The sequence below is a fragment of the Perognathus longimembris genome, chromosome 11, assembly GCF_023159225.1.
Source record: "Perognathus longimembris pacificus isolate PPM17 chromosome 11, ASM2315922v1, whole genome shotgun sequence".
NCBI lineage: Eukaryota > Metazoa > Chordata > Mammalia > Rodentia > Heteromyidae > Perognathus > Perognathus longimembris.
Window position 1 is genome coordinate 31,336,401 of NC_063171.1, and position 24,511 is coordinate 31,360,911.

Sequence of the window (24,511 nt, forward strand, 5' to 3'; positions counted from 1 at the left end):
GGAGGAGAATGTCTTCAGCCAGTCCTAGGAAGAGCTTGTGAACACACAGGTCACAGGCAGCAGGTGACAGGACAGTTGATTTCAGAAAATGGGTCCTGGGTTGCCCCAGCAGCACACACAGTGCCTGTGGGCAAGGGCACTGGGTCCCCTGGCTGCCATGCTTGCTGGAACGCGTGCTGCTCTGTTCTCTTGCAGTTCAGCCCAAGTGCAGAGGCTCCCACCTACCAGCCCGGCCAGAATCAGCTCTATAATGTAAGTCCTGCTGCTCCGGAAACTCCACAGGAAGAAGGGCAGGCCTGTCCTGGGGACCTAGGGAAGCTCTCTGGACACAGCCTCAACTATAGGTCTGGTTTGCAGCCATCAGCCCAGTGATCCACTGAGTTCAAGCTCAGTTCAAGCTCAGTTTTCTAAGCTGTAAAATGGGGATGGCAATTGTAGCTGCCTCTGGGGGATACATGAGGCTGATCTGTTTAATGCTTTGGTTTGGTGTGTGGCATAGCAGTCTTTAGTGAGAGCCCCTACCTCCTCCTCCTGAGCCATCAGCAATTTGCAAAGGTTAGACACGGATGGGGAAGGAATGGTTCAGGATCTTCACAGCAGAGGAGGAAACATCACATGGATGCAGTCGGACTTTGGTCCAGTTGCTTCCCCCTCTGGGAGCCTCAGCTTCTGGATTTGCTAGTGGGGCATGTTACTTTAATCAACCCTTTAGATACATCAATAGATACTAAGAGCAGCACTTGGTGACTTTGAGGATCCTGCCCACTGACTTAGTGTCAGCAACTTGCACTTTCTGGGAGATTCTCTGACCAAATGGATCAGCACCTCCCCTACCATTCCCCTGCTTCTGTTCCTGCTCCTTTTGGCAGGGGCGGGGGGGGGGCAGAGAGGAGGGAGCGAGCCACAAGAAGAAACCTGTGCTCTGCAAGTCAGTTGGCTCTGTCACCCTGAGGTTCTTCAGTGAGATCCCTTCTTGTATTTTTTAGGAGCTCAATCTAGGACGAAGAGAGGAATATGACATTCTGGACAAGAGGAGGGCCCTGGACCCTGAGATGGGAGGAAAGCAGGTAGGGTCAATTCCTTTCTGCCTCTGCAATGTGGTGTGAGGGGCTGGCCCCTCATCCCCAGAAAGAGACACATCCAGACACCAGGTGTGGGGTTGAGCAAGACTCACTCACCACCACCCATTCTTCCTTCCTCCTTGGCCCCATTCTATGAGGGCATGAATACACTCTCATGTCTAAGTTCCATTCCTGTCCTCTACTACTCCTTGGCCACCCACAGATGCACACATGGCGGCACCATTTGTCCTGAGGAGATCTGATGGCAGGGAATACAGCAAGGGGTTAAGATCACTGGGCAAGGAACATGGCTGGGGGTACCTCTGGGTGGTTCTGTTCTCTCTGCTTTGTAAACTACACCTCCTGTGGGGAGGGGAGCAGCCACAGGGAGAGCAGAGGAGCAGGACTCAGGACAAAAGCCAGGGCTGCTCTGGATAAAGGCAGCGTTGCCTGAGCTGCCCAATAGTCCGCAGTGCCTCCAGTCACTCAGCCCACCCAGCCCTGCACAGGACCTCTGGATTCCGTGCTGGATGTGTGTTGCTGGGGCCGAGGGGCAGTTGGAGAAACCATTGATTTACTTGACTGCACTATCCCATCCTCCAATCTCACTCTTCTCTCCTTTGATCTAAGCCAGGAGGGAGGGGGGCACGGAAGTGGGGGGTTATTCCTCTGCATAGTGTTTCTCAGCAGAACCAAATGAGGTTACAGAACCCCCTTTTTGCTTCATCCCCCCCAAGTTCTATTTGTCAGTGTGTGATGCCTATGAGGGTATGTCTGTAAGAGGACAGAGGGCCTCTCATGGGCCAGGCGGGAGCTAAGGTAGGCTAGGAGAGAAGGGCAGAGGACAGATACCTGCACAGGTGTCTGTAATGCTAAATGGGAGCTTCACACTGCTGCTAGGCCCTGACTGAGGCCTAGAAGAGAGGTTGACAGCAGAGCCAGGGGTGGGACAGGATCTCTTGTGCTTGGGATTCTTCCCATCTAATTTTTCCCATTTGTCTTTCCCAGCAGAGAAGAAGGAATCCTCAGGAAGGCTTGTACAATGTGAGTGTGTATGAGGAGTCACATTTTACTAATGGAGCCTTAGAGGGAGGGATCTGGGTAGAGATTTCTCCACACCAGTCTTTCGGTCCAGGATGCCCCTTCTCTAGGTCTTGGGAGCTGGCAGTGCAGTTACTTTAGATAGGCTGCTTGGCAGATCTGGGGTGCCTTATCTTTCCTTTCCTTGCCTCCTGTGCTCCATCAGCCCCAAGCCTGCTATTGGATTCCCCAGGTCCACAAACCTGAAGAAAGGGTGTTAGCTGCAGGCAGGCATGCTGGACAGGCTCCTCTGAGGAGTTGCTTAGCCTGGGGGCTTTGTGCTTCCTCACAATGGGGTGTGAACCTGATTGTAGCTTCAGGCTACCTAATGGCTCTGGCAGGTGGAGATCTGCTGGGGGGCGGGGAAAGGGGAGAGAAGCTGCCTCCCTCCTGCATTTGAAGATCCAGCAGCCCGTGGTGGTGACTTTGTAGAGACATTGCAAAATAAATGACGTTACATAGATAAGCAGATAATGTGGGAGCTCAGGTGAGCACTTATGTTGTCCAACATCCTGCCTCCATCCACACCTCTACGTCCTATTTGAGAAAGAAACTTGAACTATTTAGCTTAGTGCAAAGAAATAAAAAAGGCAGAGGATACGGAGCAGGTGGCAGTGGAGCTGGTGAGGGCAGAGATACTTTGTTTGTATGTTTGTCTAATGGACTGTGGGGGCCCCCTGCCAACTTGGGAATCCAGAGGCTTCTTCAGGTGGGCGGGAGAGGCTCCTCCTGCATTCATTAGGACAATGAACGTCTCATCACTTCTTCACCAGGCATTGCAGAAAGACAAGATGGCAGAGTCCTACAGTGAGATTGGGATGAAAGGCGAGGTGAGTTTTGCTCTTTCTTGATTCTCAAGGAAGTTCCTAATGGTCTCCAGACATACCTGCCACAGGCCTCCTTGCTCATCTGTTTCTCCCTCAGCTTACAAAAGCCCCCATGGAGGCTGCCAGGGGACAGAGGCCTCTGGCTCACCCTTATCCAGTTGGACTGTATGTGGAAGGTTAATAAAGAGCAGAGGCTTTGTCAGAACTCAGAAGCAAATCTTCTGTGACAGCCTAAGTTTTGTGGAGGGAATCCAGTCAACCACTGTTAACTGTAGGTGGAAAGTGCTTAACATGTGCCACCCTGTGTTCTCAGTGCAGGACTGTGGGTCCCAGGGCAGGGTGAAGCATCAAGCCTTTCAGAGCCTGTGCCCTGTGTGGCTGTGCTGTTGGTGTGTCCATGAGCCTGTGTGGTCAGCACCTTACACAAGTGTTTTCATTTAGCTCCCAGAAAAACCTGACAACTGTGTGTCCTGAAAGGCACAGGGGATTGAATAACTTATCCTGGGTTTGAATTTTTTTTTTTTTTTGCCAGTCCTGGGGCTTGAACTCAGGGCCTGAGCACTATCCCTGGCTTCTTTTTAGCTCAAGGCTAGCACTCTACCACTTGAGCCACAGCGCCACTTCCGGCTTTTTCTACATATGTGGTGCTGAGGAATGGAACCCAGGGCTTCATGTATACGAGGCGAGCACTTTACCACTAGGCCATATTCCCAGCCCCTGGATTTGAATTGTCTCTGCACTCTTGCCAATAAATGTCTTTTGGAATGAGCTTGCTATTCCCAGCAAACCTCATGATGGTCCAGGATTCAAGAGCTGAAGAGAGGCCCAGGTGGTAATGTGGCCAGCTCCTATGAGAATATGAGAATCTGAGTGGGGCAGATTCTCTATTAGATCTAGGTCTCACCTGACTCTGTAGATGTGAGTTCTGCCCAGGAACCTCAGAACCTTTCTGTCCCCGGTGTGTGTGTGTGTGTGTGTGTGTGTGTGTGTGTGTGTGTGTGTGTGTGTGTGTATGTGTGTGTGTGTGTTGGCTGGGAAAGTCACCTTTGACTTTCCAAGAAGCCCCTAGTCCCTGAGCAAGAATGCTACTATTGCCTGTCTTCCCCTCTAACCCTTCTCTCATTTCATCTCACAGCGGCGGAGAGGCAAGGGGCACGATGGCCTTTACCAGGTAAGAGCTCTGGCCTTCTTCCTGGGTAGCACTGTCTGACCAAGGGTAAAGACCTCAGATCCCATGTTTTACTTCCTGGTAGCAGCAGCTCTTGCCAATAGCCACTCACAGCTAATCTAGGCCCAGCTCATCCAGATCGGTGGCAATTTCACTGCCAATATTGAAACTAGTGTTTTAGGGCCCAGGCCCAAATTCCTAGAATCCTACATGTCAGATTTGGCCACTTACTCTTTTTTTTTTTTCAATCATACTAGTTAGTGACTTTATCATTTATCTGAGAGAGCAGAAAGGGGAATGAGAGGTACAGAAAAGACCACCCCCCCACCACACATACACACACACACAACAACCCACACATACCCAGCTAGGTGCTGGTGGCTCACATCTGTCATCCCATCTACTTAGGAAGCTGAGATCTGAGGAACACAGATCAAAGCCAGCCCAGGCAGGGAGTCTGTGAGATTCTTATTTCCAGTTCCCATGGCTCAAGAGGTAGAGCACCAGCCTTGTATGACAAAGCCAAGTTGAGAATGGAGGTCCTGAGTTCAAGCCTTGTTTCAGGCATAAATCAATCAGTCAATCATCAATCAATCAATCAATCGCTCTTGTCTCTCTAGAACTCAGTTTTCCTTGCTACTTCTCCAGTTTGAATTCCAGCCTCCCCCCCCCCCCCCCAGAGAAGTGAGCAAAGGGCAATGCAGAGATGGCTTAAGGTCTTGCTTGTATACTTCCTGTCAGGAACAGCCCTTCCTATGAGGAAATTCTGGTTGCTTTGCACCCTGTATGGCTTTCATACTTCCATAGTTCCTGTGTGAAAAAAGGCAGAGGAGAAGGCTGGGTTTCTCCAGGTATCTCCACCTGTCATCCTAGCTCCTCAGGAGGCTGAGATCTGAAGATCACAGTTGGAAGCCAGCCTGGGCAGACAAATCCCAAGATACTTATCTTCCATTAACCAGCAAAAAAGCCAGAATTGGAGCTGTGGCTCAATCGCCAGCCTTGAACAAAAGAACTCAAAGCCCTGAGTTCAAACCCCAGTATTTGATATTTGACCACTTACTCTTATATACTACATAGAGACATGGTGGCCGTGTTAGTGGCTTGGGCCTATTCCTAACTCAGGGGGCTGAGATCTGAGGAGCCAGTTCCAAGCCAATCTGAGCAGGAAAGTCTGTGAGATTCTTAGCTCCAATTAACCAGCAAAAAGCTGGAAGTAGAGCTGTGGCCCAAGTGGTAGAGTACTAGCCTTGAGCATAACAGCTCTGAATCAGTGCCAAGGCCCCAAGTTCAGGGAATGCACTAAAGAGGAGAGACAAGTGTAGAGCAGAGGAAATTTACTACTTGGCATAGTCACAGGAAGACAGTTCTTCAGTCATCTTTGGTTTAGAGCCATGAGCAGCAATAGGTTTAGATACACAAGGTGTAGGGGGAGAGAAGTATGCATAATTATTAAACCATGTTCATCAGAGAATGACCTTGTTGATCATTATCTCAGCCTGTTTGGGGAAAGGTTCTGGAGTTGTTACAGAGTCATTATTGTCTGGTGGGTGCTTTGTCCTGAGGAGGCACTATTCTACCTTTAGGGTAGTTTATGTCCCTAGACCCAAGAATGTTATCCACTAGTCCTGTCCGGCAAAGATTCCAAAGTGATTGCAGAGTGACTATAGAGAGAAAGGCTTAGAGCAAAGACACATAAGGCACAGAGGCCAAGCCTTTTTAGTTAATTCATGGGCCCAAGTAAGGAATCAGTATTTTTCAGCAAAAATGATTTTGTTTTTTGTGGTGTGTGTGTGTGTGTGTGTGTGTGTGTGTGTGTGTGTGCATGCGTGCGCGCCTGTGTTCATCCTACGGCTTGAACTCAGGGCCTGGGCCCTGTCCCTGAGCTCTTTTGCTCAAGACTAGTACTCTACCACTTGAGCCTCACTTCAGGCACTTTTTTTTTTTTTTTTGCTGGTTAACTTGAGATGAAAGTCTCTCAGACTTTCCTGCTTAGACAGGCTTCGAACTGTGCTCCTCAGATCTCAGCCTTTTGAGTAGCTAGGATTGCAGGCATAAGCCACAGTACATCTCTAGGGCAGGCATAGAACTCAGCCATTCATTTGTTTTGTTTTCTTTTGTTTTGCCAGTCCTGGGGCTTGAACTCAGGGCCTGAACACTGTCCCTGGCTTCTTTTTGCTCAAGGGTAGCACTGTACCACTTGAGCCATAGCACCACTTCCTGCTTTTTCTATATATGTGCTACTGAGGAATGGATATGAGGTGAGCACTTTACCACTAGGCCATATTCCCAGCCCCAGAACTCAGCCATTCAAACAGATACTATGCTCCAACCAGGAGTGAGAGCCCCAGGCATTGTTTGGCCACAGGAGACATAGCCATAGCTGTCCAGAGAGTAAGGACTCTCCAAAGATGCAGAAAACAGCCTGCAAAGGATCACACAAGTGATTTCCTGCCTCTGTCCATTGAGGTATGTGCTGGCAAAAGCCTTTCTCTGCTTTGAATTTTCTAGATTATATAAGATCTGGAAGGGGAGACAAGAAAATTGAAGACAAAGGAGAAAAATGGCAGCTTCAAAAGAAAAATGTTATTGTAATCAGGCCCTTGGTATGCAGATTAGTGCAAATGATTATGCAAACTAAGTGTAGTTAACCTAGTTCTCTCAAATGGGATTCCCAGAGGGTTTATTTCTTCTCCTGGCTCTCCAGGTGCTGAGTTTATCTGAATAGAGTTACACTGAAAAGGCTCAGTGAAAACTTGCCCATTGGTAGCCTCTGGAGCTAGGAGAGATCTTCCAGTGAGGCTGGGACTGGCCTGGTCTGCCTGACAGAGAATGCACTGTAGTGGCCAGGAACGGAAAGGATGCTTGTGGAGAAGGGCTGGCTGAGGTCATGGAGCTGCCAGTCTCCCTGGAACAAATCCAGAATCATGAGGGCCCAGGTTATGAGGGAGCAGTTCTCTGGAGCAGGCCTGCCCGGCCCTTTCCCCTGACTCCATCTCAGCACTGGAGGTGGAGGACTGTCCTTCCTTTTAGAGCTGGCAGGAAGTTGGGCCCAGGTGCTGGAGGGCAAGCACTTGGGAGTAAGAAGGGTGAGAATTTAGTTGAGAAGAGTTGCTTCAATACCATTCACAGCAGGACACAGGACTCATCTTTCCAGCAGTATTCTCAGCCAGGGCTCCCCACCCATGATGAAGGACTTTTCCTGGGCTCCTGGAGACTGGGAGCGGGAGGGTTAGGGGATGGGCTCCTTAGTCAGCTTGTGCCTGTAGGCTCCTGACCATGCTTCTGTGATTTGCTTCTATCAGGGGCTCAGCACTGCTACCAAGGACACCTACGATGCCCTCCACATGCAGACCTTGCCCCCTCGCTAACAGCCAGGGGAATTCATGCAGCCTGACCTGCTGACACCTATATTGTGAAGAACACAGGATAAAGTGGTTACAACCCAGGTCATTCCTTCTCAGGGACAGGATGCTTCAAGTTGTCACATTTGGTCTCTTAATTCCAAACTTCCATATACAGAATGTCATCCCTCCTGGACTCTTTTAAGAGAGCTACCCCCTTTTATCCCTGTATGAATGGCCCTGTTCTCAGGCCTGTGGTTTTCAGGTAGCCGTAGGCAGGGCCATCTCCCTGAAATTCTGTAAAGGGAATCCCCAAATGTTAGCATAAATCCTGATGGAATCATTCTGTTTGTATTTGAGTGGCTTTGCTCTGGCTGTAAATTTGGCTTTTGTATTGTCAATCTTCCCATGTCGAGGTAACTTGTTCTTGGGCCATGTACAAAAGGATTGGACAGAGGGACAAGTTTCACCTGCCAGAAGGGGCTGAAGGAAGTGGGGAGAGGTCTGGGTACAGGGAGCCATTATGAAGGGGCCTCTGTCAGGTGCCAGGCACTCCAAGGACAAGATTGTCTTTGTTCTTACCAAGCTCATATTTCTTAGAAGGCAAATGACTTTTATAACTGTGTAGGACATGACATTATAGAAGATGGGCAAAGCATAGGGTTGAGGGTCAGAGCAAGAGAAAGGAACAAGTCCTGCCTTCCTCCTGGTATTCCATACTGTGAACAGAAAGACCAGAACCCTACAAACTCAAGAAGACTGCACAGCAGGCACGATGGGAAATACCTCAGTGAGTAGACTGCAATCCTGCTATGTAATGAGAGTACATAGCCTTGAACAGAAAACTTTCTTTGCTCTGCTTGGTTTTAATTTATACTGACTCCTCAAGCCTTATTATGTTGCATAATAAATGTCTTGGTGAAAATGCTGCTGTGCTCTTAACTTTACTTCAGCAATCAAGTCTGCAGACACCAGGAAATCCATACGTTGTCCTTGCATAAAGTGCTGATTCTGCCAGGCACACACAGGTGTGTGTATGGGAGCACCCAGATGTTCAGAGTCCTCATGGGGGACAGTGCTTACATTGCTAAGTGAGCAAGGCTAGTGGCTACGCCTTGGGACAAATGGTAGTGCTCAGTGCAATGGCATGGAGTGGGCCTTATGCCCAAGGCCAGAGAGTGTAGTGGAACCGGTGCTCTATGGCCTTAGTCCTCACTGGAAACTGGCAGGGGTGGCAATGTTGTGAGCAGGTGTCCAGAACTAAACAGGAGCTCACCCTACCACGTCAAATGTCTCATCCACAAGGCTGGGGATGAGTGGTAGACAAGAGTGCTCTTGTCTACTTTTTCTCACCCAAAATGGCCCTGCTCCAGAAGCATTTCTTCTACCTGCAGTAGCTCTCCATAAGGGCCTTTCAATTTATTATGTGCACCAATTAATATGGCGTGACTTTGAAATCTATTCCTTGGTCTTTTTTTCAATATAAGTCCAAGGCCATCTGTATAAAGTCCCTGAAAATTAGGGGTTTCAACAGCAATGTACATCACTACCAGGCACATATGACAACTTGCACAAGCCACCTAGACAAGGTCTTTGAATTGTAACCTAGTCTTGCAGGGCATTTCTACTGGGCCTTGAAAGCTGAAGTCAGGCTCATTTTTAGTAAAGTGAGCCTTATACTCAGAATTTGTGCTAGACCTAGTTTTAAGATCAGCTGAGTTTTATACAGGCACTGTGACCAGAATAGTTGGCTTGAAAAATAATGAGTTTAACCTAGTTCTGTCAAGAATATGTCTTGGGGGCAGGCAGGAGAGCTAGCAGTGAGCTATGGGGCTGCAGCTACCCTGGGGTAGGAGTTAGCTAGCTACCTGTAGCATGGTGTATACAGAAAGCAAGCTGGGAGAATGGAGCATGTGTACCTACAGAAGCAGGGGTGAGAAATTAAGAGCCCTCCAGACCTCCTGAGGATTGGCAGTGTTTTTTTTTGTGTGTGTTTTTTTGTTGTTTTCTGCAAGCCCTGGGGCTTTAACTTAAGTCCTGAGCACTGTCCCTGAGCTTCTTTTTGCACGGTGCCACTTCTGGCCTTTTCTGTTTATGTGGTGCTAAGGAATCGAACCCAGGGCTTTATGCATGCTAGGCAAGCATTCTACCACTAAGCCACATCCCCAGCCCCGCAGTGGCTTCTTTTATCACAACTGCATTGCTTCACTTTAAGGTGCCACTGTTAAATAACAAGAACCATCAATTTATTTCAAGGAAACCACTAAACACAGCTGGGTTTTATATAAAGATATGTGTCCTGAACTGAAAGAACACATTTTTTTTACTTGTATTGACGAACCATGACATACATTACATAAACGAGAATGGGGGCTCTCACCGTTTTACTTTTCCCCTTATTAGACAGTTCAAAATTTTCCTTGAGAGATCTCATGCTCATGGTATACAAACATGGAGGCCAGTCATGGCAGCTGGGATAAAGGCAGATAGATTGCCACTGTAGACTAAGGTGGCATGTTCAGAGCAGACTCAAAACCACATTGTGGCTAGTTAATATGAGCCTCATTCTGCACCTAACTGCTGTTTGTGGGCCCAGAGGTTTCAGTTGTGGTGCAGCACCTATGTTCCTACACCCTCAGGTGAGCTGTCTACAGTTTTGCCTCAGCTTTAACCTGTTTTTTGAGGGAGGTCACACTTCCCTGTAGGGAACTTGTGTGGCCCTTGGAAAGAACTAGCATGTAGCTCCTACTGTGTGCCAACGTTCAACTTTTAGGATGTGACACATGGGTTTTGCTTGCTCAAATCCCAAGTTAGGGAGAGATCTGCCACTATGCACCAAACAGGTTAAAACTGTGAAATCAGCTAGGTGTGGGTAGCTCATGCCTGTCATTCTAGCTACTCTGAAGGCTGAGATCTGAAGATCATGGTCCAAAGCCAGCTCAGGAAGGAAAGTCTGCCTGACTCTTACCTTCAATTAAGCACCAAAAAAGTTGGAAGTGGAGCTGTGGCTCAAATGGTACAGTGGTACTTTTGAGCGAAAAAGCTCAGAACAATGCCTAGGCCCAGGATCAACACACACACACACACACACACACACACACACACACACACACACACTTTAAAAAATAAACATGCGGGCTGGGGATATAGCCTAGTGGCAAGAGTGCCTGCCTCGGATACACGAGGCCCTAGGTTTGATTCCCCAGCACCACATATACAGAAAACGGCCAGAAGCGGCGCTGTGGCTCAAGTGGCAGAGTGCTAGCCTTGAGCGGGAAGAAGCCAGGGACAGTGCTCAGGCCCTGAGTCCAAGGCCCAGGACTGGCCAAAAAAAAAAAATAAACAAACATGCAAGCTATAAATATCAGAAAGAAAAGAATGAGTTCTTTGACTTTGGAGTATTAGAGGTCGCTGTAATGAATTTCTCGCTTGGACCCTCTGTATAACAACAGCTTCATCTTGCCATAGCTCTCATCTTCAGATTCAGGATCCCATATCAGACCTATCAGTATGTGACATGCTCCAATAAGCTCAAGTTTTCTCTCAAAGAGAAATTCATCATTTATGAAGCCATCTGATATGTTAAATAGTACAATAAACCAGAGGTCACTGAGTTGTGCCTAGCTGGTAGATGCCAGTTCAGGACCAGCCTCCTTTAGAGGCTCCCCCAATGCATGTTCAGGGCTTGGCAAGAAATACTGGAAGGGCCTGGCAGTCAAACAATAAATCCAGAAAAGTTGAGTTCAAAGTCAGTTCTATAGTTGCATACACTGTGAGACAAGAGCTTTGAAGAGTTCCCTAGCAGGATCAATCAAGGGCTTGTGTGTTTGATCACATAAAGCACTTGAGACTGAAGAAGACTACTGTTACTCAACTGAGGGTCCCAGCAAACCATGCTGAGGGTCTGGGGTGGAGGATGGGGGAAGTGCAGTGGTTCAACTCCCCAAGGGCCATAAGGGGGAAAGCCAGGTAGGCAGAAGGGAATCCAAGGTGCTCACAGTGATTCTGGGGCTCCTGACAGGGCCTGCTGGGAAAAGGCTTCTTTGAGTCATCCCAGAATGTGTATGAAGCACTCAGAACACCAACACAGCAACTTCAGAAAAACTCCAACAATGTGAAAACATTTGGAAAATGGTTTAATGATGTTTTACAACAGAAATGAACTGTACAGTTACAGTAAGTTTAATATATATAAAAAATTACAGCAGACAAATGCATCTACACAAAATCTACCATTTCATTCTGATTCACTGGTACCTGACACAATCTCTCCCAAGCCGATAGCCCCTCAGAGGCCCGGGAAGGGGGTCATATAAAGGGCACTTTTTCAGAGACAGCACCACTCATACTCCCCTCCAACTCCCCAGGCCTCAGGAGGCATCAGCTAATTACCAACCTATAGAGTTGCTTGTGTTTCAGGTTTTCAAAACCAAGAAAACGTGTGTTTCCCAGGGGCACAAATAACAAGGTCCAGCACTCCAAGTTATCAGCTGATTCTTACAAAATATTCCCAGCAGAGGGGAAATGGCGGAGTAGGCACTCTGGGGCAGTGAGGCTACACGATAGCCACCCAGACTGCAGAGCCATCTAAGGAGAAATGTAAAAGGACCCCCAAGAAACTACCAGGCATTGCCACTGCCTTATTAAAGCTGCTGGACCATTCTGGAAAGAATCATTTACACCACATCTTAAGTTTCCACGAAGAACTCAAACTCACATTTTAAAGCACATAAAACAAAAACTTTGGGAGGTCATGGGGCTAGTTCCCCATATGCTGCTCCCTAGACAACAGTGGAAAAACACCCCTGAATCATTATTAGAAGAAGAAGAAAAGGAACAAAAGAGAAGGTAAGGAAGTAAAGACATTTAAAGACAGAGAAAAAAACATCTTTAGAAAAACACGATCACTGTCTCTTTAAAACCAAACCAAACCCCAGCTGGGTAAATCAGTGACTATTCAATCCAAATCGACACCTGGTAGAGGGTTGTTATAGAATAGTATGTACACTCAGAACTTTTTCATTTTCTTTTTTATTATGAACACCTAGGCAGTGAAAACTGTTATGTCAATACATACATAGACACACCCAAAACATACAAAAATACTATTATTTCAAACTACTAAGAATAGGACAGCTCAATTCTTTTCATGCTATGACTTTAAGAGCATTACACTGAAACAAACAAGAAGTTAAACGACTTTTTTTTAATATCCCAGAAATATACCAAAATATACATCTAAGCTTTGGAATTACTGAGGTTAGACTAATGCAAGTGCTGGGTAATCGTACTTAATACACAAGTCTAAGGTTCTGCAGGAAAGAAATTATCTTTGGTATCTGCATCAGGCTAATATTATTAACATTTGGATTTTGCTTTGGGATAGAGCTTGTATGACCCTAGAACCAAATACCCCCCACCCCCAATCAACTGAGATTAAAAAGATTCATGTAAAAAGTCCATTCATTTGCAATCCCTCCCACCCCCAAGTTAAAAAGTCACAGGCATCTACCTAGCACAAAAGGTTGTGAAATACAATGCATAGTTGCACAGTGGTGCTGCAAAAAGCGAACAAAAACTACAATAAAGAGAAATGAAAAGCTTGATAATCATTCTGTAGATTTTCTCACAAACAGGACAGCCACTCCAAGCAGTTCCAGTAAAGGAAAAGAGAGAAAAGGCTCAGAAGGGCTCCTTGGCAGGTCTGCCAGCCCCAGAGGGAAAGCACCCAGCAGAGCAGCCAATGTTGCGCCCGTGTCCTCAGCTTCCTCGCTCTGTGGAGTCCGTGGCACCTCCAGCAGCAGCTCCCAGCCCCTGTGGTAACCCTGGTTTGTTGTCAGAATGGTAATGGTGATGATGGAGTTTTGGCTTATGTTTTGGAAAATCTTAAATGCCAATTTGTTTTGTGCATGCTCACAAGTTGGCAAGGGCTGAAGCTCCCGAGCACACAGGTGCACAAAACCTGGCCGTCGACCAGAGCTGGACTGCCCTTTCGACAGGCTGGAGGACCCCAAGCCGCCCCCGCCCCCACTCACGTTGCGCTGAGCAGTGCCAGGACGCCACAGACTGGAGAGGTGCTCAAGACTTCCCTTTTCTTTGGTTTTTTTGTTTGTTTTGAGTTTATACAATCATTAAGAAATCTTTGGTTTTGGCTGGAAATTTTATAAAAAACAAAACAAAACGAAACAAAGAAACCACCCTCCCCTGGCTTATAGCAGCAGTATTGTGACCTGGCTAAGCTTTTCTTCAACCTCGGGGGTGGGAAATGAAGGTAGAAAGCTACATTCAAAGAAAAGGTGAAAGGGCTGGGGATGCAGCTTCTAGAAAGCCCATTGGATAGAAGATTGTCAAATAATAACATTAGAAATAATAATAATAAACTTAAATATTTGAATTTTTTTTTGGTCTTGTAAAAGGAAAAAAAGTGTAATGTGTATGAAGTAGTTAGTGTAAAGGAACCTTTGGTGTCTTCCCCTCTACCTCAAGTGCTGAAAATACTCATCACTCAAAGGCCTTGAGGGAAGAGGTTAGTCTCTACCCCACCAGGGAAAAAGGTAAGGACAGAAGGTGATGTGTGGCCAGCAGTGAGAATTATGGGCAAGGGCAGCTGGCAGCCCTAAGGCAAGGTGGAGGGAAGCAGATGGTAAGAGACCTGTGAGGACCCCTCACAACAAAAAGAAACAGAAGATTGCAATTTGCCCTCAATTTGCAGTAGCTTTAGAGCAGCAACATTCAGAGGCTTTGGGGGTCCCACCCTAGGCTACAGGTCTCATGATGCTATAGGCCAGAGTTCAACTTTACTGAAGAAGAGGGAAAGGAAGGAGGGCGGACTTGGCAACTCTGTAGGGTGAGAGGAAGTTAAAGCAAGTTTACTCAGTCACGAGTTAGAAATGAGGTATACAACAGCTCCTGGACCTGTGGTGGGCAGAAAAGCCCACACTTACTCACCTAGTCTTCCCTACAACCACAGACAAGGGGATTGCCAGTCTTCTCTGGGAAGAAGAGGTGTCTTCTGCAGAGTGAGACCACCTGTGGACTGAGTAATGCACACACGCCCATGCAAGCAGAGGTAAGAAGCTGGAAGAAGTCTGTCTTCTCTCCCCCCATCTGATTCTAGAGGAGACACACTAGTTATGTTATAGAAAGTCAAGGTTCTAATCTGGTGATCCCTCCCTTTCTTTTCTCCAATTGTTTGCAGGCCAGCACTAGTCCACTTCATTCTTAGAAAGTGCACGCCTTTTGCAGACTCTTTTAAGAATGGAGTGATATATACTCCACCACTAACCCACAACTACAGCATTCCTAACAGACGCTGTCATGTTAGCTTCTGAAAGTGCATTTCATGTTCTATACTTCTCAGACTTTGAGACACTGTTAGGGCTGTATGGGAGCTGGCTCCGTACATTTCTATTCAAGAGATTGCAATTTTAATGAAGACAGTGTTCAGATATTGCATTTTTACAATAGCACTGTATCTGGCTGTCTACTTGTAGACTTTGGGATATAATGTTGGAGAATTCAGTGCCACTGCCAATTTATAGAAGAAGCCCTAAGCTGCTTTGGTGAGGTGGTGGCCAACTTAAAACAGCAATGAGCAAATAAAATTTAAAACAACAACAACATGGGAGAACTTTTGCAGCAGACCTCAATATATATATATATATATATTTGTCAGTAAATCAGTTTGGGGGAGGGGGCCCTAACTTTTTGACAGTGTCCTGGGGTTCAAACTAGAAGGTGGCAAGGGGTGTTGGGAGCCTTGCACAGTACAGGCAGACTCATGGACACAGAAAGAATGCTAGACTTCACCTTCCCTCCCAGGCCTCAGGGAGCTTCACTTTCCTGTTCCAAGTGTTCTTGATGTACACCTTGTTTTCCCACAGTCTTTGTTTCAAGTGCTCTTACCTTTAACATCTCTATCTTCTTATACATCTACCTAATGCTTCCCAAGTCACACATTAATACTACTTTTATATAATGTTAGAACAATAAGATTATTAGTAAAGCTTTCATGAAGTTCGGCAACATATATTAGAGAGCAATATATGTCTTTTCCCTCTCTCCCTCTCTCTTCTATCAATAGTACAACTAAACAACCAACTACTCAATTTCCAAGAGCCCACATCATAAAACCACTGTGGAACACAATGGCTCTCCAGGAGAAGAAGGGAAGATCTTTTGGTTTTCCATGCAATGCTGGTCATGAGAATGCTTCTTTACAAAAGACAGAGATAGCACATCTAAATATTATCTGAACTCAAGCAGGCTGTACTGGTTTCATTGATAAGCATTCAAGAGAAGAGTTCCACTCCTATATCTTGCTTTCCCAAAGTTTCTCAGCAATTTCAATAACATTAATGCTATACTGAGCAATTCTATTCATCTGTATAAAGCCAGCAGAGTGAAACAAAATCAATTCATTTTTTTCAAAGCCAAAATGACCAGTAAGACTTCTTTCAAAAAGTAGAGGTAAGGAAAAGGGAAGAAAAGAGACAAAACTTTTCCAAAATTCAGCCTTTTGCTATTTGCCTGTTTTGAAAAAATAAAGGTAAGCGATGGCATAAGAGTTCTTTGGTATCTAAACCAAATCCCACTGAAGTTTTGTGAGATGGATCACTTAGTTAAAAAAATAGCTGTTCTGGAGATAGAATCTATATCTGAAGTAAGGGAGCCAAGAAAGTTTGTCCCGAAGTATGGGCAGAAAGGGTTCTTAATTTTTCTTAAACCAGCACCATTTCTCATTCATCTCATTCCCACCTCAAACAATACTTTCCTCCATTCCATTAACCAATTAATTCTTACAGGTATGCCTTATGACAGGTGTGAAGTGACTAGGTTAGCTTTCAACTTTTTGGTTTAGTTTTTCTTTTATTTGTATTTTTGGTCTAGATAGAACTAACCTTGGTATAAGAGCAACTAAGGTTGGACTATTCATACAACATTCAATAATATGATAAAGGGTGACAAAAATAACTTGTTTCACTTTAATTTTTCTATATTAAGATACAACTATCACCTCTCTGCTCCTCTCCAGATTCATTAGTACATTTCTATTTGTTTCTACATCTCTCATATGCACACCCAGATATGCACACATTCATCCTTTTCCTAAGCGTTTGCTATGTAGAGAGGTAATGAACCATTAGGAGAGGCCAGCAGGTGTGGGAAGTATGGCAGGCAGAGGAAGGGCCCTGAGGGGCTCTGACCTTACTTGACATTCCATATGTCACCCGCATGCCACCACACACTGTGATACAGATTAGACCACAGAGAGGCCAAAAGAAATCCCCAAGCCCAATCACAAGGACTGTCCAATTTCCTTTGGCAAGATAGATGGAAAGGAAAAACAAGGACAGGAGAGCAATGTTTTCATTCTAACATAATCAACTTCTTTCCCTCAACTCTAACCCTCCCTAACCCTATAAACTGTAACCTATAAACAAGATCCCAAATACATACAGCATCAGTCATGTTTACCAATCATAATAAACATTAGTTCAACTAAATACTACAACTAGAATTATTTCCACTATTTATAATTTTTTTCTTTTCCTTATTTGGTTTTTAGTTTAAAACCAGTTCTGCAACAATGTTAAGCTATGCTGAGGTATTTTATGAAGGTGTCAGAAATTAGCTGTTACCCACGAGCATGATCCTCATAGATTAAGGTACCACCATTCAAAGAGAGTAAGGGAAGGAACAGGGAAAGATCTAGATTACAGAATCAATATAAAAGTTACTCACTTCCATTACTTTTTAGCAAAGGACAAGGGCAGAAGGGCCAAAATAAAGGACTACTTCATGAATAAGAATGCTTAGAAGAAGAAAGCTAGAGTTCATAGAAAACTAGGTACAAACTAGTCAGCTCTCGAGAAACATATTCCCTACCTTCCTGGTAGAATAAAGTGTTACTACAAAATTCCAGGGCATCTCATTTAATCTCTTTGGATTAATAAAGGGATAGAGCTGAATTGAATTCCTTACCAACCTTTAAGGATGAAAGAAACTTATTCTATTCCTGTACAAGCCCGTATTTGTTTTGTGGGTGCTGTTCATGCAAACCTATCTAAATGCTGATGTTAAATTATTCTTCTTGGAGGAATGGCAAAGAGGAATTTTCTTCCATCTCAAAACTGATGATTAAAATAGAGAAAGATGTACTGTTTATAAGTTGTCTGAAAATGATTTGGAAACAGCTATGCAAACAGCTATGATTATATAAACAATGTGATGCAATAAATGCTGTTCATACTCATATACCCACAAAAGTGAACTCTAATGGTTATGAACAATGTAATTCATCAACTTCTTCCCAAAGGGTAATTTTAAGCTTCAGGTCTTTTAGTCTTTTTCTCTTAGTAGGACTGGCAGTCCATTTAGTTTTTTAAATTAACATTTTTCAGCTCTAATAAATAGTTTAGAGAACAAATACATTTTAAATTTAGATGCCAATTTAATGAGATAGTACTAGTAGTAATGAACGGTTGAGGCCTTTCTTTACCAAAGGTTCTCAGGTGGCATGCTAGTCTGTGAAGAGTCTCAGAACCAGGGCCACAGCAAGCAACCAGCAAGAGGCTCTGCTTTCTGCACATGCACAGCATGTTTCCTTTCTTGGGAAAAAGGGAAAGGCTTTCTGTGTTCTTAGCTCAAGGATGTTATTTCTTTCTTAGACAAGAACAATTTGTGATGATGATATGGCTTTGGAAGAATTTTAGATTATGAACCATAAGGTTTACTTTATAAGCCAAGTGTTTATTGTACTAGCTGCATCACCTGTATCAGAATTTCACACTTTAAAAACAGACACAAATTTCCTAAATTTGTGAATGTATCTGTTTTCCCAGCAACTGAAACATAATTTAATGTTAAAGACTGGATTGAAATAAAATACTTTGTTAAGCAATTATCTGTGCTTTTGGATAATACAGAAAATATTTCTCCTATCTTCCCAAGTAAATGAAGGATAATGAACAAAAGAACAATACAAAAGAGGTATAGTTGTGCTTTTTTCCCCCAACAAGTGAATAATATGGAACAAATTGGCAAGATAATCACACTAAAAATCTTTTAATTGCTATTTTCCCTTTTTAAAAAATCATTAATTTCTAATAAAGCTACCACAAAGTATAAATAGATATGGTCATACACAAATTGAAAGTTGGATTCCTTTGGTTCCACTCTTGAGTAACAACTTGTACAAACTGGGATGGTACTGACCTTTCTGACAATAAATAATAGCAAGTGTGTGTACTAATGGGCACAATTTTTTTTTGTTAATTCTGAAAAACTGCCTATGGAATTTAAGAAACATTTAAATTAATAGCACACTTATTTCTTAGAACAGTATTGTTCTGGTGAGAAGCCCTTTCTTAGGTCTTTCTACTCCGTCCTTTAAATTTACACAGGGTGTATAAATAAAGTTTATGACCAAATTGCATTGCTTATGATAAGCAGGATTTAAACAATTACATTCACCACTCCCTAGGGAGGGCCCATTACCATGGGCAAATATAGTATCCCTATAAATGTATTTAAAATTAGTCTTTGGCTTAATATGTGTCCACCAAATTGAGGGTTAAGATAAAACTTACATAAATGTCAAGAGAAAGAAACAAGAATTATACTATGAATTATAATGACCTATTTGGCTTTTCCTCTTGGAAATGTTGCCAAATACTTTTTGGTCAAATGGCCCCTTTAGTTTCCAGATCCCCCCATAAATGGTGGCTAAAGTTATGTCTGAGTACCTTAGCTTAGGAGATAGTTCACTCAACTAAAAAACAAAAACAAAACACATTTGAGATGATTTTTAAAAAGATGACATAAATTAAAAAGGACTAACGTGTTTATGAAACAATATATTCAGTAGGATGATGATAAGAGCTGATTTTAAACTAAAAATTTACCAACAAGTTATATTAGTGTTTCATGTGTTCATGTGTAAAAGTACCTTTCATTTCACAACTTACTTTTAACTAAGTGATAGAAGGAAATTTAAAGTTATCTTTGTCTAGGTATTTAGTTCTTCTTCTCAACATATTTTTATGCCATGTAGAAATCCATTCTCATTAAGTAATCCACACAAAAAAGGCAGAATCCCTTTCCCAAACTGACTGGAGAGCAGAGTCAGGGGAGAGACTAAGAGACCACTTACTGTACTGACAACAAAAGTAAAGAATTTTCTTTAATAGTGAAGCTTGCTGGGGAATCTTATTTGGAAAAGGGATCATTTTAACCATACAAAAAGCAAGAAGAAAACAGCATTCCTTATCCTTCTTCTTAACCCACCTGGCTGGAGTCTCTTGGGATTTGATACTTCCTTTGGTAGCAATTTTGGGAAATGAATGCTATAACCTCTAATCCAGTATGGTGGGGTATCAGCATTTCCCTCCCTGAATCCTCTCTCCTAACTTCCTCCACTCCCAAAGGGGGGACTCACTACTGTGGACAGCTACAGTATTATTGATAGCCCTAATATTATTTGCACAGATTAAAGTTAGAGATGTTAAGTCAGAATAAAAGATTAAATTTATCTACGACAGAGAAAAAGCTGACAGAGAGGAAGAGTCATTAGTAACTGATACACCATTCTATGTACACACTAACCTAAACAAACTAGTTAAAAAAAAATCAAGATAATGTCTGCCCAGAGGTTATTACAACTTACGAACATAAAAGATTAAAAACAAGCAGCAACTTTTACATAAAATTAATAAAGACAAATGAAAAAGAAATTGTCAGTAGCATCTATCTCCTCAATGTGTCTGAACTGCACCTTATAAACTAGTCCATTAGTACAGCAGCTTGCTAAAAATTGACTTTGGTTCAAGCTTAAGTTTACAAAACAACAAAAACAAAAACATTAAAAAAAAAACCATACCACACATAAAGGTGGCTATCTGTTAGTTTCCCTGCTTGCAGTTCATCATTGATTTTAGGGAAAGTAGTAGATAAGAGGAAATTTAGTGGATTGATAAATATTTTGAAAAATAAAATAAGACAAACGGAACTATAGAAAAACTTATAAGGGGACTAAAATGTTTCTGACTTCTAATCTTAATTAAAACTGTCTCCCACTTGAATCACAAACAAAGGTAACCATTTGTGTCTGTGTGACTGCCTTTCTGAGCAACGGTAGAGAGACAAATATACGAAACCCAAGCTCCCTTGTGGACTTAAAGCAAAGCAATCAGAAGGAAAGTCACTTGTAGGTTCTCTCAACCCCCAGCTCAAAAAGAGGACAAAGTGCAGACCACCGGAGATTTAAGCAAGTACCTCCAGACACCAAATGGGAACCTTAAACACTAACTAATAAGCAAGGGAACATGTGTGAGCTGCATTGCAGTATCCAGTCTTTTGGGAACATTTTGGTACAAACAGTGTAATAGGATTTTGGCAAAAAAGGGGAATTTAATCTCTAAATTACCCTCATTCCTCTTCATCCTCTTTTCAATAGGCTCATTTATGTAGTCTAGGAACACTCTAACAACAATTAGAGGAGCAAATCGTTTTTTACATCAACTACAGAGAGGGGTGTTTTTTATCATTAGATCTTCCTAACAGGAACAACAGAAACAAGCCAGGAGACACATAAGCTGTGTGCAAACTCCAGCTCGCTCTTCCTTCAGAGGTTCAACAGCTCCTATGCTTGACCATTAAGTGCCTCCGTTAGTCAGAGAACTGAGAAGAAATTTATAAGCCATCCAGTAGGTAGGGAGTCTGTAGCTCTCTAGAGGAAAAGGTGGCAGGTCAACTCAGGCTCTTCTTATTGACCCACTGGTGGATATAGTCTAGAAGAATTTCTTTACAGAACGAGGAAAGGAAAAGTTTCCCAATTTCAGTGACATTTTTTTTCTTTTCCAAGTAAGCCAAAAAGTTGGGGTGAAAAACTTTCATAAAATGGAACAAACACACAAACAGTAGGAACATTTTTCAGAGATAAGAAATTAGGAGAACCACCAAGTTAGGTGTCTGCAGTAGTCTTTGCTCTTCGGAACCAAATCCTGCCCTGCAACATGTACAGCTGTTCCCGTTCAAAGTAGCAGAAGGCAGCACTGTTGCACCACAGGATCCGGGCCTAAGGGTCGTTCAATGATTTGGGGGTGAGTGAGAGCTACAGTTCAGCAGGAATTCCTTCCTACACAAAAGTGCTCCAAAGGCACCACCTGATGGGGGAGGGGCGTGTGTGGAGTAGGAGTATTTGCACACACTGCCTTCAGCTTCTGCACCAAGCCTCTTGCATAAGTGGCAAAAGAAAATAATTTTCTAGCACCTCTGTAAGAGTCATCAAGGATAAGGAAACCAGCAAGAACATTCCCCGCAATTAAGAACGCAAGCCTCCCCTTACCCCCAAACCACCCTCCCCACAGTGTGGGAGCTCACTGAAATAGGATCCAGGAGCAAGAGATAAACATGTCCAAACTATACATATATATGTACATATATATGTATATATTTGTGTGTGTGTATATATATAAAAACAACAATAATAGAGATACAGTAATACAGGCCTGCCTAAATTGTACCAGTTAAGAAAGGAACCCCCAACACAATTGATACGATTATAAACACCTTGTTATGACTTAATGGCCTGTACAACAGACCTATAAAAATGATTTTTTTAAGAAAAAAAGTAATTTAGACAAACAAGAAATCTCTCTCCTATATTGGAATTTGTAACCCACCTTAACTTGTCATCATGACTGCTGGAAATGAGAAGTAGTCCTTTCTTTTATTTTTTGTTTCTTTTCCTTTTTTTTTTTTTTAAATATTTGGTTAGAAAGTTTTCCAATCCGTGAATCAATCCTGAAAAGACAGTGTTTTATTATAAAACTAGGCAAATGTTGTCCTGTCTCCATCCTTTTTTTTTTCCTGGTATCTGTATTTTTCTCTTCTCCCTTGACTGCACAACATGACGAAAGGAAGCCATCACATTTTTCAGTTTATGAACTGGCTGGAGCCCAATCATGCTGTAGGTGATGAAGGCTCCCCATCCAGCTCACTGTGCCTTAGAGGCAGTGGTGGTGGTAGAAGCAGCTCCACTGGCAGAGGCCACTGTGAAGAGAGAGTTCTGGATGGACTCCGCTGAGGTGGAGGAGGCGTGAAGGCTGGCTACAGGTGTGGAGGTTCCCGTGGAGGCTGCGGCAGCAGAAACCAAGCTAACCGGGTTGCTGGTGAGCAGAGAGAGGTTCTGAGGGTTCAGGAACAGAGGGGCAGTCACGATGTTGGGGGCTCCTCCTGCATTGGCAAATACCAGGTTCCCAGTTGCGTCCAGTGATGTTATTGGAAGAGAGCCACCAGAAGCAAGAGCTATAGGTAAAAACACCCCCCCCCACACACAAACAAACAAACAAACAGCAGGAAAGAGAATGTTAACATCATTCTGGAGAAGCCAAGTAACAACACACCATCAAACTTCTTTTGAATCTTCCCACAACAAAGCATAACCCTTCACTGATTATTTTCTTCTAGTTACATGATATAATGACCACCAGCTGAAGTTTGAATTCTGACAAATGGGTTTAATGAGAATAAGCAAACCAGGCTAAAGGGGAAAGCTTTAAGAACTGTCCCCCCCCCAAAAAAAAACTGTCCAAAAGAATCAGTTATGTTTCTCCCTTTAAATTCCAAATTGATATCATTTACCTAGAAATATTTATTAAATCCACTAATTTCATCTTCAATGAAGACTGTCAATTTCAAACACTCCATTCAAAAGACAAACTAGCAGAAGTGAAGAGATGTATGGATCAAGTGGCAGAATGCTGGGTATGAGCAAAAAAGCTGAGTCAGAATAGGAGGCCTGGAATATTGGCACAACCCAAAACAAAAACCTTGTAAAAGACAAGCTAGCCAAAGGAACTAACTGAAGTTTAAAAATATATTTAGTGTTAATCAAACCAGCTGACAAATTTAAGCAAATTCTTTATACCATCGTCCTCTAGATTGTATTTCCAAAAGGCTGTAGTTACAAGATCAATTATATATCAACAAACTAAAGCCAAGATTATTTTTTCAGCTCCTGAGGCAAAATTTTTAACTTCAATGACCTGTGTAAAGAAGAATGAGCACTTTATGGCAGGAGAGAATCAGACATGATAATGGAGAAGCCCCACATGAGTCATCTAGGGACAGGAGTCAGTTAATGGGAAAACTTTTCTATGATGCTTTCTCATAGAAGGTATCATCAAAATTTTATTTAAAATAATTATCATTGTTGTAGTGAACTTGTTGAACTGTATGTAATCCCTTGTATAATTATTTGAAGATAACCCTAAAAATATAATTAAGACCTTCACTTAATAGATTTTTCGGTTACTTGCCAACACTCTCAAATACCCCACTAACATAATCTTATGCCCAATTGAAGGGCTTTTTAAATGGCCTTAAAATTTTGGTTGAAGCTGAGCACCAGTGGTTCACACCTGTGATCTTAAGCTACTCAGGAGGCTGAGATCTGAGGATCATGGTTCAAAGCTATATAGACGGGGAATGAAAATCTGTGAGACTCTTATCTCCAATTAACCACCAGAAGACAGGAAGTGGTACTGTGGTTCAAAGTAGTGGAGTGCCAGCCTTGAGCACAAAAGCTCAGGGACAGAGTTCAGGCTCTGAGTTAAAGCCCCACAATCAACAACAAAAGTCTAGTTGCTTTCTTACATAATGTACAGTGGAAGGGAATAGCTTTGACTTTAGGCATTATCACAGAATCAGAGAATAGCAAGATTTGATGAAGCTTGAAGTTCTCTGACATTTGAAGCTAAGAAGGGTCAGAGACCAATTCTAGATCTTTGCAGAGCATGTCTCTAAGAGTCACTCATGCCCTGGGGAAAGCATTTTTCCCTTTATACTATCCCCAAGGCCCAGAGACACTCACTCTCTAATGCAGGAGAAAAAGTGATTTTCGCAAATCTTACTCTAAATATTAGAAATCCTTCTAAAACAAAAGCTTTACAGATGTAATCATCAATACAGGTGACATGGCATATCAGAAAGTCAACTTAAAGTAAGACAGTCTATGATGTGAGCTGGGTT

General features: G+C 43.3%; 2 protein-coding genes across 8 annotated transcripts in view; one reads left to right on the forward strand and one right to left on the reverse strand.

The window, feature by feature from the left end:
* Positions 1–9,266, forward strand: part of Cd247 (CD247 molecule) — a 79,072-nt gene extending 69,806 nt beyond the window's left edge. Inside the window, exons 3-8 of one of the 2 annotated variants that reach the window (XM_048357591.1) lie at positions 196–252; positions 987–1,067; positions 2,073–2,105; positions 2,915–2,971; positions 4,104–4,139; positions 7,439–9,266. In XM_048357591.1, coding sequence (XP_048213548.1) covers positions 196–252; positions 987–1,067; positions 2,073–2,105; positions 2,915–2,971; positions 4,104–4,139; positions 7,439–7,504 — 330 coding nt within the window. In that variant the 3' untranslated portion in view covers positions 7,505–9,266. Of the gene's footprint in view, positions 1–195; positions 253–986; positions 1,068–2,069; positions 2,106–2,914; positions 2,972–4,103; positions 4,140–7,438 lie in introns of both variants that reach the window. The other variant, XM_048357590.1, reaches the window with a different exon arrangement.
* A 2,330-nt stretch (positions 9,267–11,596) lies between these two features.
* The window catches only part of Pou2f1 (POU class 2 homeobox 1), a 147,654-nt gene continuing 134,739 nt past the window's right edge, over positions 11,597–24,511 (reverse strand). For 5 of the 6 annotated variants that reach the window (XM_048357583.1, XM_048357587.1, XM_048357588.1 and 2 more), the window contains one exon: positions 11,597–22,786. In XM_048357583.1, the coding sequence (XP_048213540.1) occupies positions 22,476–22,786 (311 nt within the window). In that variant the 3' untranslated portion in view covers positions 11,597–22,475. The remainder of the gene's footprint in view (positions 22,787–24,511) is intronic. The other variant, XM_048357589.1, reaches the window with a different exon arrangement.